We start from the raw sequence: 14,800 nt of genomic DNA on the forward strand, positions 1-14,800 counted from the left end.
GGGCATGAGTATGAAATTATTTAGAACATTGTATATGGAACTTTTATATCTTTGTTTATAGTCAAATCTAGAGTTGCCCACAGTTCTGGTTTACTAATGCTGCCATTTTGCAAAACACCAGAAATGGATTGGCTTTTATAAAGGGGATTTATTTAGTTACAAAGTTACAGTCTTAAAGCCATAAAGTGTCCATGGTAAGGCATCAACAATAGGGTACCTTCACTGAAGGATGGCCATTGGCATCTGGAAAACCTCTGTTAGCTTGGAAGGCATGTGGCTGGGTGTCCACTTGCTCCCAGGTTGCATTTCAAAATGGCGTTCTCCAAAATGTTGCTCTTGAAGTGTTTTGTCCTCTCTTAGTTGCAGCTTCTCTTCAAAATGTCACTCTCAGTTGCCCTGAGGTCCCTCTTTTTGTGAGCTCTTTTTGTAGTACTCCAGTGAACTAATCAGGACCCACCCTGAATGGGTGTGACCACATTTCCATGGAAACATTCAATTAAGAGGTCAAACCCTAATCAAAGGTGTCACTCAGTCGGGTGGGTCACATCTCCATGGAAACAATCAGAAGGTTCCAACCTAATCAACACTAATATGTCTGCCCCCACAAGATTGCATTAAAGAACATGGCTTTCTTCTGGGGGACATAATATATACAAACCAGCACATCCACATAGATTAGTTTTCTCTTCATGAATTCTTCACATCTCAATGTGGAAGTTACAGTGAATAAGGGCACAGAGAGAGCTACCTGTTTTGGGAGTTGGAACATTTTCCAAACATCTATATACTTAGAGAGGCAGTGTAGTTTCATAGTGAAATGTTGAGATCAGAACATTGCTAAGTATGTCTAAAATTTCAGGGTTGTAAAATCTGGAAAAACCTATTGGATTCCCTTTTTTTTTTTTTTTACTCCTGATGTGGGATTTTTATCCCAACAAAATATTCTAATATGGAAAATTATTAGCGAGATCTTTAGAGAGCTTTTCTAACAGTTTGGACCTTTAGTTAATTGACAGTTGTAAGCATGAATAATTAAAACTGGCTCATTGGGAGTGCCTTGAGCCTGCTGTGGCCCGTTGTAACCTGATGATATCAATGATTAAATAGATCAAAACAACACCATTCACCCATTTAAAAAAACTTTAAAGCTATTGTACCTATAGTTATTTATATATGTTTGGTAACTGCAGACTTGTCTTTATGTTTAGATTTTTAAAATTGTGGACATGTTTTCAGTATAAATAAATGTAAACTGTACCTTGTAAAAATACAATGAAATTCCCTAATAGTAAAGGTGAAAATTCATCAGTATAATTTGTTTTCTTTCTAGTGTCTGCAGAAGCCAAACCTGACCACAGACACAAAGGACAAGGAATATAAACCCCATGATATTCCCCAGAGGCAGTCTGTGCAGCCCTCTGAAACATGTCCTCCTGCCCGAAGAGCAAAACGCATGAGAGCAGAGGTGAGAGCTTCGTGAGGTTGATCAGACAGAATCGTTGCGCTCTAGTACTAATGTCTTTCTGACGTTGGATTTCTCTCATACATATTCTCCTCATAGTTTTGAACGTTGTTAACCTCACAAAGGGATGCTGTGTGTAGTCTAGGTTTTACACTGGGGGAATTGTACCTTCAAAGGGGTAAGGAATTGAAGAACTCATTCTAGGTTTGTGCTCCCTGGACAGTCAGCTGCTTAGGGACTGCTTAATTGTTAATGGTCAGGAAGAATTGGAGTTCTTTGTGATGCCATTTAGATTGCCCAGGTATTTTCATAAAGTTAGGTGGTTTTTATTGGAGATTAAGGTTAGGAAGTGTGAAGATGGGCAGATATTTGCTGAAAGAACTGTTTTTTAAGAGAGGTTAGAAGACAGTGATATCTATTTTTTTCAGACTTTCTGAAAAAGAGTTTGGAATCAGTGGCAAATATTTATGCTAAGCTAGAGGAGAATTGGGCAGCATGGTGGGGGCATTGAATAAATAAGATGAAATGAAAGTGAAACATGAGGGAAAATCAAGGAGGGGTGAAAGACTGATAAGAGTGATAGTTTAATTTAAGACTTTTCTGCTCTGAGAGGTTTCCTCTGGGAAAAAGAAAAGAGTATTTTACCAGTTATCCTGGTACCATAGAGAAGTGTGACAGTTTTGGAGTCCTGCCTAGCCAGATGGGCATGTGAATTTTAGGATTCAGATAATATATAGGAAACATAAAAGGCTTGGAAGCTTTATATGGCATTAATTGGGCTTCTCAATCAGTCTTTGGCTTTTTAATCATTATTGGTAAAGATGAAAAAAAAAAAAATTAGCCATTGTGTTTTCTGAGGAAATGGGTAGTTAAGAGAATTGGTGTTTACTTAGGTAAGTTGGAGGTAGGAAAAAATTTAGTGACTTTATTTTTCTGAAAGGAGACTACCCTTGAATAGGAAAATAGTTATTTAAAATCTATAAGCATGCTTAAATTAAGTTCATTAATATAAGAATCAGATTTTGTTTGAGCATATTCTTGATCTTCTAGTGTATTTATAAGACATGCCATGGTGCTGTGGATGCTTAGGTTAGCGTCTGCCTTGATGGCACAGAATGGGGGTGGTATTGCCCATGCAGGAAATCGTCAGCAGTGAGTTCGCAATATGTGAATGAATGTGGGCAAAAATGATACCGTTTAGTTCCACAAACACTTCAGTGTTACAGACACAAAACTTGTTCATTACTTTACAAGTAAGTTACAGCACTTCAAGAAACAAGCAAACTGAGATTGTTTGAGGAGAGTCTTAACAGTTATTTTAACAGTGTTAGATAGTAGTTTATAGTAAGGATTTACTAAAAGGATTACTAGAAAATCATTGTGGAAGCTGAAGTTTTCCATAAATACTGGTAGTCCTCGGAAGAGGCCAGCAAACTCGTGTACGCTAATGAAATTATATTTATCTGTTGAGGATTTGGTTTAATGATGATTGAATAGAGCATAAGATAAGGAAAATGCATTGTTCCTAATCTGGGTAGTAACACTGTTTCTCATAATTTTTTCCTGATCCTTTGACTTTTCCTTGTTTTTTTTTTTTTTTTTTTTTGACCTATCAATGTGGAGAATTTCTAAGATTCCTTATCCATTCCTTATATAACAATATTTTTAAGGATGAGAACCCTCCAAAGGGAGAGTATGTTTTGATATCCTATTAATAGGGACCACCTATAAAAGTATAGTCACTTCGAGATTCCAGTTAGATTTTTAAAGAAAATTTCTTTTTAAAGGGAATATTCATGTGTGAAAAATATTTTTTAGGCCATGAATATTAAAATAGAACCCGAAGAGACACCAGAAGCCAGAACTCATAATCTGAGACGTCGAATGGGTTGTCCAACTCCAAAATGTGAAAATGGTAAGAAAGTTATGCATGAATAGAAAATAAATAAAAAAATAAGTACAAATATTTATTCATTTGTTAATTAAGTCTATATAAGGGCAACCCCCCTGGCCATTAGGGCAACATTACACACTACACTGGCCTGGGTTTAGAAAAAGTCTTAATATATCAGTGTCCTTATCCTCATAGTTAACTGACCAGTAGGAGTGAGAAACAGATGAATAAATGTATAGTAGGAACATGGTTTAGTTTCCACATTCAAAGTTGAAACTTTGCAATTTGCTTCCATAGCATTCATTGAAAAGAAGTAATTGGTGAAAAACATAGGTTCTTTTGACTGAATGTCTTAGATTTATTTCAGACTTGGCAGGCAGACATGCTTTCTAAGTCTGAATTTTAGTTGATGGTTGCTTGCCTGGCTGTCTGTTAATGTAGGTCACTGACAGGTAGGCTTGGGATTCTCTTAAAAGAAATCCTATATCAACAGGCACATAAAAAGGAAGGTGTAATTAAAATAGTCTCTTATGGACTAGTGAGGCAACATACAATGTACTGGAAAGTGGATTTTTAAAAATACAGAGCTGAATGTGAATCCTAGCTCAACCACTGACTATTGTATGACTATAGACATGTTTCTTGACTTCTTTTCGTGTCAGTTTTCGTATCTTTGAACTGGGTTTGTTGTGAAGTATTAAATACTTCATGCAAAACAGTTAGCACAGTGCCTATCACACTGATAACTGATAGCTAATGTGACTTTTAAGAGTTACAATGTAACTTTTAAGAGTTGGTATAATTTAGGTCTTGGGTACTGTGTTTTATAGCCAAAAACCTCAGACTTTGGAACCGGAAAGTTGGGAAGATTAATTAATCTTAAAACATAGAGGCATAATGCATAATGTGGAGGAGATGCAGTTGGTGAGTTGTCAGGCTCACAGTCATAATTAAGAAAGGAACTTGCTTTCATCAATATACTTTGTCTTTTGAGAGGACTATGTATCAGCTCCTGTTTTAAAAGCAGACGAACCTGAGCAAGATCTCCAGAAGTATCTACCTTCCATGCTTCTTTCTTCCACAACTTGGAATTTCAGTGATGTTAGAGTTTGCCTTTTTCCCCCTGCAGTCTTACTGAGATATATTCACATACCATACAGTCATTCAAAGTGTACAATAAATTGTTCATAGTGTTATCATATATTGTGCATTCATCACCACAATCAGTTTTTAAGCATTTTCATTACTCCAAAAAAGAAAAAAAGAAAGAAAAGTTAAAAAGAACACCCAAAACATCTATTATTGATTTACTTTTTTGTCCCCATTTTTCTACTCATCTGTCCATACACTGGATAAAGGGCATGTGAGCCACTAGGTTTTCACAATCATATGGTCACACCATATAAGCTATATAGTTATACAGTCGTCCTCAAGAATCAGAGCTACTGGATTGCAGTTCAACAGTTTCAGGTATTTCCTTCTAGCTATTCTAATACGCTAAAGACTAAAAAGGGATATTTATATAATGGATAAGTATAATCTACAGGATGACCTCTCAACTCCATTTGAAATCTGCTAGCCATTGAAACTTTGTTTCATTTCTCTTCTCCCTTTTGGTCCAAGAAGTCTTTCCTTTTTTTTTTTTTTTTTTTTGATTTTTAAAATTTTTATTCTAGTAACATTTATGCAGCCTTTGAACAACATTCAGATACATAATTCAGTGTTTTGCTACCATCACCACTATCAATTACCAAAACTTTTCTATCACGCCAAACAGGAACTTTGCACCAATTAAGCATTAACTCCCAATTCCCTACTCCCACCCTGGCCCCTGGTAACCTGTATTCTAATTTCTGATTCCATGAATTTGATTTTTCTAATTATGTCATATCACTGAGATCACACAATATTAATCCTTTTGTGTCTGTTTATTTCCCCTCAACTTGATGTCTTCAAGATTCATCCATGTTGCATGAATCAAAACTTTATTCCTTTTTATGGCTAATGAGGTTGAGCATCTTTTTATGTGCTTATTGGACAAAGAAGTCTTTCTAAATCCCATGATAACCAGGGCCAAGCTCATCCCCGCGAGTCATGTCCCATGTTGCCAGGGAAATTTATACCCCTGAGAGTCATGTCCCACGTTGGGAAGAGGGCTGTGAGTTTACCTGCAGAGTTGACTTAGAGAGGCCACATCTGAGCAACAAAAGAGGTTCTCTGGGGGTGACTCTTAGTCACAATTTTAAGTAGGCTTAGCCTCTCCTGTGCATTAACAAACTTCATAAGGGCAAGCCCCAAGATCAAGGGCTTGACCTTCTAAATTGGTAGCACCCTATGTTTGTGAGAATATCAGTGATTCCCCAGGTGGGGAGATTTAATATTTCCACATTTTCCCCAGTTCCTCAAGGGGGCTTTGCAAATACATTTTTATTCTCTGCCAAAAATGTAGAGATGTACATTTTGGGATGTATTGGGGCTTCACACTAACCTGTACGAACCAAACAGATTTCACTCCCTATTCTATGCAGTGTTCTATGTAATTATGTCATTTGAATAAACTGACCATGCAAGTTAAATTGTATACTGTGCTACAGAAAATACAGATTTTGCACCTAATAAACATCTCTTCCTTTGGTCTCATGCAGAAGTTGAAGTTTTAAAAACACTGTCAATATCATCCTTTACCGTTTAGTCTGATTTACCTTAGTCCTAACCAAGTCCATTTCATTCACATCTCTAATTGAAGTCTGATCTTTTTTTTCAGACTCTTTTAATATTTGCTGTTTGGGGTAGTGCTGACATTCATAGCTGCTGGACTCTGGCTCTGAGTCTCAAGTGTCACACAGATACCCAAAGTTTCAGGGACCAACCAGGTTATATTCAAAGAGCTCAGCATCTCAGAATTTAGAAATAACCATTACAACTCAGGAATAGATGCAGTTTGATACAAAAGCTTACAATCTAGGAAACTTTACTATAAGCTTTCCCCTGATAACCTATGCTCTCTGACTCATTTCTCAGAGTTTGCCCATTATATTTAGTCCATATTCATGAGGCATTATAATGTTTTTCTTTTCATTTCTGGTTTATTTCACTCATCATACTGTCCTCAAGGTCCATTCATGTAGTTGCATACCTTAGAACTTCATTCCTTCTTGTAGTTGCTCAATATTCCATTGTATGTATAACCATAGTTCATCAATCTGTTCATCAGTTGATTTGCCCTTAGCGAATTGTGAATACTATCACCATAAAGTTTGCGTTTTATTGTTAATCAGCACTGCATTCTTGAACATAGTAACACTGGGTGCTACTGCTGCTAAGATGAGAAGCAGCAGCATGATTATGTTTGTGTTCATTGTGTGCTTTAAGGAAGGAGGAAGCAGAGAAAAACTCAGTACAGAAAGAGTTAACTTTGGATTGCCTCCTACAGAGAAAGAGATGAAGAGCACCATCAAGCAAGAACCCATTGAGAAGAAAGAGTATTTTTTAGAAAATGAGAAGGAAAAGCCCAAGAGTCGATCTAAAAAAACCACCAATGCTGTGAGATTGACATCTTTCTTATCTTTTCTCCTTTCCTTTCCTTCTTGCTTCCCTCCTTTCTTTCCTTATTTTTCATAAACTATTTTACCCCGAAGTATTTATTTTTGTTTCTTACTCAGGATGATTGGCTAGTTTAGTGTCTGACAATGAAGAAACCTTTTCAAGTTAGTGTGTAGTATCAGTTTATAAGTGAAGAAATGTATGAATCCATTATGAGAATGGTAGTACCAGTTAGGAAGATTGACAGCCATTTTTTTCTGACGTACATACCATGTAGCACCGAATAATGATGAGGTGGATCAGTATACCTACCCAATTGGTCATAAATCATTAATCCACCTCCAGATGAACTGAGGCTAGATCAAAAATCAAGTTAGGTTTTTCAGCTTCCCAGGCAGTAAGAGGAAGAAAGGAAGAAGTGGGGGTGGGATAGGGGAGGACATAACATCTGGAGGCTTGGGGTGTTGGTGATGCTGTTCAAAGTAAAGCTTGTACGTATTATAGAGGATCTGATTGCCCTTCTACCCTGTCCCCTTCTGAGAGCTCTGTGTTACAGCCTGACAACAGTGCTTTTTATCTGGTAATTTGAAATGAGTAGCAAGAATTGAATGTTCTCTTCACGAATATTACCCACCTTCCCCATCAAGGGAAAATCCAATCAGAAAACCCATGCTTTTATTTGCTACAATAAATAAACTGAAAAAGTGAAAATCTCTGTTTAGTTGAATTTCTCAGCTTTCTGTTATTTGGTAATAACTGCTCTGTCACTGGGCATTTGGGAAACTTCCTAAACATGACCCTTTAATTAGAACTTAAAGTGGTAATTTTCATTTGAAATAGCCCCTATAGAAGATGAAACCTTTTCATTTGAAGCATGCTAAAGAGTCTAGATTATGCCTCAAATGTATTTCATTCTCAGAATTTCCTAAAATCAAATAGTAAAGCTCATGTCCTATATTCTGTTCTTATTTTCATTGCTGCAGGTAGATCTGTATGTTTGCCTTTTGTGTGGCAGTGGCAACGATGAGGACCGGCTTCTCTTGTGTGATGGCTGTGATGACAGTTACCATACTTTTTGCTTGATCCCTCCTCTCCATGATGTTCCCAAGGGTGACTGGAGGTGTCCTAAGTGTTTGGCTCAGGTAAGAATTGATGGCAGAGGAAGCATTAGAAAATTTTAGAGCAGTTGTTCTTTGACTTTAGGTTTAGATTTGACAGTGGATAATAATAAGGACTATGGCAAAAACTGGAATGAACCAGAATAAGAAGGAGGTCTTGTGATTTTCACAGCTACATGAATAGGTAATAGGCAGGAAAAAAATTGTAATAGCTACACTACTTTGTTTTTTTCCCATTATAAAAGGAATTGCATGTTCTTCATAGAAAGAAAATCCTTAAAAACACTGAACTTAAAAAATGGATATATGATTTCATAATACATAGATAACCATTATCAATATTTTGATGTATATTCATCTAGACTTTAAAAAATTCATAATAGGCATTTTAAAACGAATGGAATTATACTACATATGAAATTTTAGTAGACCTTTTTCATTTATAAATATAATGTAGACATTTTTATGAAGTCCTATTGATATTTTTATGAAGTCCTATTGATATTTTTAATCATGCATTGTATCATAGATAAAATCTAAAAATTAAGATTTTGCCATCACCTTTATGAGTATTATATTTTATGGAGCAATTGGTCTATTACCTTTATACTAAGGTTGGAATATATATATAGAAAGGATGTTCATATTGTACAGCTTAGATATAAAGGTTTTGTTCTCCATGCAGCCATGTTGCAATATAGGGCTTCCTCAAGGGAAGGTTATTAGGCCTGGCGTGGGGGCGTGAGTGTTGAATGAAATAAATAATTTCTCATAATAGGGATGACTTGGTCAGTGTGCCCAAAATATTCAAATCCATTGATTCACCAAGCTAGTGCAGCTTATATTGCCTCTTTACCTCTCATTTTTTGCTTTCAATGACATTATTAGGTTTTAATCAAATATTGCTGGTCTAGAGCCATTCTGTTTCCATCAAGTCATTTATCTTTGTTCTGATCCATTGTGTATTGATTTTATAATTTTAACTCTCAAAGGACATGATTTCCATCATTTCCAGTATTGGAAACATTATTTGATCCTGGTAGGAAGTAGGGTCTTTAGGCTGCCTCTTTACAAATATTTAAATTACTCTAAGTCGTGGTTGTTAAAATAGACTAATTTTTCATTTGCTCAGTAGGACAACCCCATTCTGCAGGCCAGTTAATTTTTTCTAATGTACACAACATAGAAGTAGAATAAATAAATTAACAAAACCTGTTTTTTTTAATCCCTTGGTTTAGTGATTGAACAGATATACTTGCCGTTTTCAACTGTCACCTGGAATAAGAGATATATTTTTTTTTCCAGGAGTGTAGTAAGCCACAAGAAGCTTTTGGCTTTGAACAAGCAGCCAGAGACTACACCCTTCGTACTTTTGGGGAAATGGCGGATGCATTCAAATCTGATTACTTCAACATGCCAGTCCATGTATGTATTTATGTACTGCTTGATGTAGGATTTTAATAACTTTTGAAGAGAATTATATCTAAAAGCAAATTTGAGTTGATGTCTACCTCTGATAAAGTCATTATCATGCACAATGAGATCTTTCATTTGTTTAGCAGTATTCATATTATGTAATATTTTAAAATGCATTCTCACTTTTCATCTAAGGATTTAAAGTGGTACAGCAACAGTAGCAGAATGCCAATAAAGAAAACCACCAGCAATCCTTTTAGCTCAACAAATCTCATTTAAAGAAAACATCACAAAATTTATTGAGTTTCTACAATGTGTGATGCTTTGGGAATACATTTATTATATGGTATTACATAAGCATAGGTTACTATTGCAAACTTCAGGATAGAACCATTTTTAATTCTCCTTTTGTTCACAAAGAAGCACAGGCATGTTTAATTCAGCATTTAATATTCTGTAAAGTGAGAATATAAAAATTAAATAGTTTCCATACTTCTGAATATTTAAGCTGTGGTTTTTCTCTCCGCTAAAGAAGTGCTATAGCAATCACTTTGTGCATGTAGATAGATCTCTTTAGTTAGATCATTTTGTTGGGATAATTGGTGAGGTCACATGAGAGTATTTATCCATTATTCTCCCACCCTAACAATTGTTATCAATTATGTGACCCCAGCAGTGTATTAGGGGACCTGTTTTTCCCTCACCTCACTAACATTAGCTATTAATGTTATTTAGAATGTTTGCTTATTTAATGGACTTAAACTTATACTCCGTTTGAATTTTCTGTTCTTTTAACCCCTAATGCATTATATTTCCCTGTATGTTTGTTTGACCAATTCTGGTGACTTGTATATAACTTCTTTCTTCATGTCCCCTGTCTATCTGTGTTTAACTTTTTATTTTACTTAGATGAGGACATTACGGAATAGGTATTTAGTTACCTGCCCCTGGCTCATATCAGATTAACAAGGGATTTTTTTATTTCTTTTTATTTTTTATTTATTGAGATTGTTCACATGCCATACAATTATCCAAAGATCCAAAGTGTACAATCAATCAATAGTCCCCGGTACCATCGTACAGCTATGCATTCATCACCACAATTAATTTTTTTTTTTCAATTTTTAGAACATTTTCATTACTCCAGAAAAGAAATATAGACCAAAAAAAAAGGAAACTCAAATCCTCCCATACCCCTAAGTACCCCCACTCCATTGTTGACTCATAGTATTGGTATAGTACATTTGTTACTGTTGATGAAAGAACATTAAAATACTACTAACTGTAAATAGTTTGCAATAGGTATATTTTTTCCCTATATGCCCCTCTATTATTTTTTTTTAAAGTTTCAGAATAGTGTTAAATTCTCAGATATTTATAGTCATCTTATTTGATATCACAAGATAGTGGCCTTGTTATAAATTTTACAGATGAGGATATTGTTGCATTATTCTCACCATACCTTGGTTGCATAATAAATCAGAATACAGATCAATACTTCCCCTTCTTCCTCCTTTGTATATTTACAAACATGCCTACACATAACCCTTGCTATTCAAATTATTTTCATCTAAACCAAGGAACTGAATGCATTGAGATAATTTTGTTTTATTTATAGGAATTCTCACTGTAAACCATACAAGCTTAGGGATCAGAAACCCTCCATCTGAACTCCATCTGAACTGAGAAGCGAAAATGGTCCAGTGTTTTCCATTAACAATGCAATAAATAGCAAATCTTGGGTCCACAATTAGTGCTCTTGTTTCAGTGTATGAAATAGAAGTTAATAATTGCCACTTAAATTTAGTGGTTCAATGACTACAGTAACAAATGTCTCTCCATATATAAATACACATTTTCACCAACACTGCTCCCTATATTCCTTTGCTCTATATATCTCATGCCTATCTCCAGACAATGGCATCTAATCTACACCGACCAATAAAACATAATTGAGAATACACATTTTTCAATGGTCTCAAAAAGTATAAGAGTATTCCTTTGGATTTGCAAAAGAAGTCTGTATTTTCAGACTTAAATTTAATAGTTTTTAGTTATTCTTAGTCTAATTCCTTTTTTATCAGTTAGGAAACTAAGAGTCATCTTACAAGTTAAGTGAGATGACCACATTTACAATCAGCAAGTCAGAAAAGTGGGGCAAGTATCTTCATCTTTTGACTTCTAGTGTTTCAGAAAGAATGCCATACAATAAACCTGAGTTATCCATTTGAAATAAAGAAATGGTAGCATGGAATAGGATGCAATATCAAATATGTTTTCTCCTTCATAATGTCACCATTCTGCAATGTCTGTTCATTCCTTTCTGAAATACAGAATTAAAAAATAATTTAATATAGGGTTATGTCTTACGATGACTGTGATGATAAAGCCAGACTTATATTCAGTGGTCACTATATGGCTTAAAAAAGGCATCTTCATCTAATATTACGAACCTTTCTCCATGTCTCTCCTTTCTTTGTTTCTCTGTCATAGGGCTCCTTTAGTATCTCAAGTAGGGCAGGTCTTTTATTAGCAAAATCTCTCAGCATTTGTTTGTCTTTGAAAAATTTAAGCTCTCCCTCAAATTTGAAGGAGAGCTTTGCTGGATAAAGAATTCTTGGTTGGCAGTTTTTCTCTCTTAGAATTTTAAATATGTCGTGCCACTGCCTTTCACCTCCATGGTGGTTGCAGAGTAGTCACTACTTGGTCTTATGTTTTTTCCTTTGTATTTGGTGAATTGCTTTTCTCTTGCTGCTTTCAGAACTTGCTCCCTCTTTGGATTTATTCTGTTTGGAGTTCACTGGGCATTTATGCTTTGTGTATTTATGTTGTTTAGAAGGTTTGGGAAATTTTCCCCAACAATTTCTTTGAAACCTCTTTCTAGACCTTTACTCTTCTCTTCCCCTTCTGGGACACCAATGAGTCTTATATTTGGATGTTTTATTTTATCTGTCATATCCCTGAGGTCCATTTCGATTTTTTCGATTTTTTTTCCCCATTCTTTCTTTTGTTCTTTCATTTACCATTTTGTCGTACTCCAGGTCACTGATTCATTGTTCGGCTTCCTCTAGTCTTGTACTATGAGAATCCAGAATCTTTAATTTGGTTGACAGTTTCTTTTATTTCCATAAGATCATCTATTTTTTTATTTCCTCTTGCAATTTCTTCTTTATGCTCTTCTAGACTCTTCTTCATGTCTTTTATATCCTGTGCCATGCTCTTCTTCATGTCCTTTTTATCCTGTGCCATGTTCTTGTTGTTTGTCTTTAGTTCTTTGATTAATTGCTCCAAGAACTGTGTCTCTTCTGATCTTTTGATTTGGATGTTTGGGTTTGGGTTCTCCGTATCATCTGGTTTTATCATATGCTTTAAGATTTTCTGTTGTTTTTGGCCTCTTGGTATTTGCTTTACTCGATAGGGTTCTTTCCGGATATAAAAAAACACTGATCTCTAATTTGTCAGATCTACAGCTTGGTGGAGTATACTTTCTCTAACTAATCAGCCGGTGACGCCTGCAAGCCACCTATTCCCTCCAAGCCAGATCTCCCCAACTTTGTCTTTGTGGTTTGTGGGGGTCTGATTCTTGTGGGGTCCAGTTGGTGCACCAGTTTTGCATGTGTATTTGGTGCTGTCTGCCCTGAATGTGGGGTTTGTGTCTGAGCGGTTAGGGAGCAAGGGTGGCTCTAACAATCAAATCACCCAGGTGTTCCTGGAGATTTAAGGCTGTTGCAAGAGTCTAAACCTCCAGCTCAGTCTTGCCACAGATTGTCTCTGCCACTGACCCACAAGGCCTTGGTATTGGCGTATGGTCCCTGAGATTTCCAAGTGGGTCCCTCTTCCAAGCCGTGTCTTTCTAGGGCCTCTGCTGAGGGAAGGCTGTGCTACGTCACAAATGCGCGCCGGCCCTCGGGGGAAGTTCTGGACCTCCAGGCCATGTAGGGGCATTCCCAGCCTGCTGAAAGGTTGGCTGAATGGGGTGTGTTAATTTCCCCCTTTTCACACGGCTCTGCCTTCCTAGCTCTGGGGCAGTTAGCTGTGGTGTGCGAAAGGCTATTGTGCATGCCCAATAGTGTGTGCACGTGATGCTGGAAACACTTCTTGTAGCCCTGGGTTTTTTTGGCGCAGCTCTGGGCTGTTCCTCCGGCTCCGGTGCCAGTGGCGCCGGACAGGAGCATTCCCAACCCCCCGGGAAGATGGCTGCAAGGGGTGTGGTTTTTTTCCCCTTTTGGCTAACTTTTGCCTTCCTCGCTCTGAGACAGTTAGCAGCGGGTGCATGAAAGGCTACCGTCCAAGCCAGGTACTGAGGCATACTCACAGGTAGTGGAGACACCGTTCCTGCCGCGCTTCCCTGTGCGGTTCTCAGTGCCGTATCTGCAGGCGCTTTTGGGTTTTTTAAAAAAAACTAGTCTGACTCCAAATGCCAACCCATGGTTTCTCCACACCGCAGTGTGGCTGCCGGATATTCAGCAGGCTCACTCACTCGTTTCAGAATGCAGACTCCCAGCTCCACCAAGTACATGGTCCCCGTGGATTAGCAGTCCTTCTCCAGCTGGCACATCACTGGAACTGGTGTTCTGGGTGACTTTCTGGCTTTTATCTAGTATTTTTCACAGAGGTGTTTTTTCGTCCTGTCTCTTGTAACCGCCATCTTCCGGAGGTCCAGATCCACAGTTTTTACTTACAGATTTTATGGCGTGCTCTCGGGCATTCCTCCCAATTCAGGTTGGTGCATGATGAGTGGACGGTCACGATTGTCTCCTCACAGTTATTCCGGCTTATTTACTAGTTGTTCCTGGTTTTTTTCAGTTGTTCCAGGGGGACTACTTGGCTTCCACTCCTCTCTATGCCACCATCTTGGGTAGGTCTCTAGGTGTCAAGAATCAGACACTCAGTTTGGTGGCTCTTTAAACTAGGGCATGTTACTGCAATGTAATTGCTCTTTTTGTTTTTATTCTGCACCTTGTCTTTGTTATAATGATTGCCTATGTTGTGCTCATCAAGGTCTAGAGAAGAGAAAGAAAGGATAAACAGGCAGTATGTTTGAAAGCATCTCAGAGTATAAAGCATCGTTCACATCACAGCTATTCTTACCATACGGTAGTCAACCAAGTTGTGTACTCCATTTGTCAAAACACAAAAACATCTCCAGTCCTATCAATACATCTCCAGTCCTATCAATATTTTCCTTTCCTTAGCTTCCTTTTACAATATTGCCCAAATTGATAATAAAGGATCATGATAGCTTAATCAGTTCTTACTGTTGTGTATAAAATTCTTCTTAGAATTGCCTGGGATAAATTGTTGAACATTATGGACACAATTTTTCCTTAGGGTGCTAGCTTCTGTTTCCCATCACCCTTGGCTCCT

At 37.0% G+C, this 14,800-nt stretch overlaps 1 protein-coding gene across 3 annotated transcripts in view; it reads left to right on the top strand.

Annotated features, from left to right (window-relative positions):
* Positions 1-14,800, top strand: part of KDM5B (lysine demethylase 5B) — a 95,898-nt gene that overhangs the window by 45,207 nt on the left and 35,891 nt on the right. For all 3 annotated transcript variants that reach the window (XM_037825031.1, XM_037825032.1, XM_037825033.1), the window contains exons 5-9: positions 1,331-1,465; positions 3,281-3,377; positions 6,790-6,899; positions 7,883-8,041; positions 9,323-9,442. In XM_037825031.1, the coding sequence (XP_037680959.1) occupies positions 1,331-1,465; positions 3,281-3,377; positions 6,790-6,899; positions 7,883-8,041; positions 9,323-9,442 (621 nt within the window). The remainder of the gene's footprint in view (positions 1-1,330; positions 1,466-3,280; positions 3,378-6,789; positions 6,900-7,882; positions 8,042-9,322; positions 9,443-14,800) is intronic.

Source organism: Choloepus didactylus, chromosome 2, assembly GCF_015220235.1.
Source record: "Choloepus didactylus isolate mChoDid1 chromosome 2, mChoDid1.pri, whole genome shotgun sequence".
NCBI lineage: Eukaryota > Metazoa > Chordata > Mammalia > Pilosa > Megalonychidae > Choloepus > Choloepus didactylus.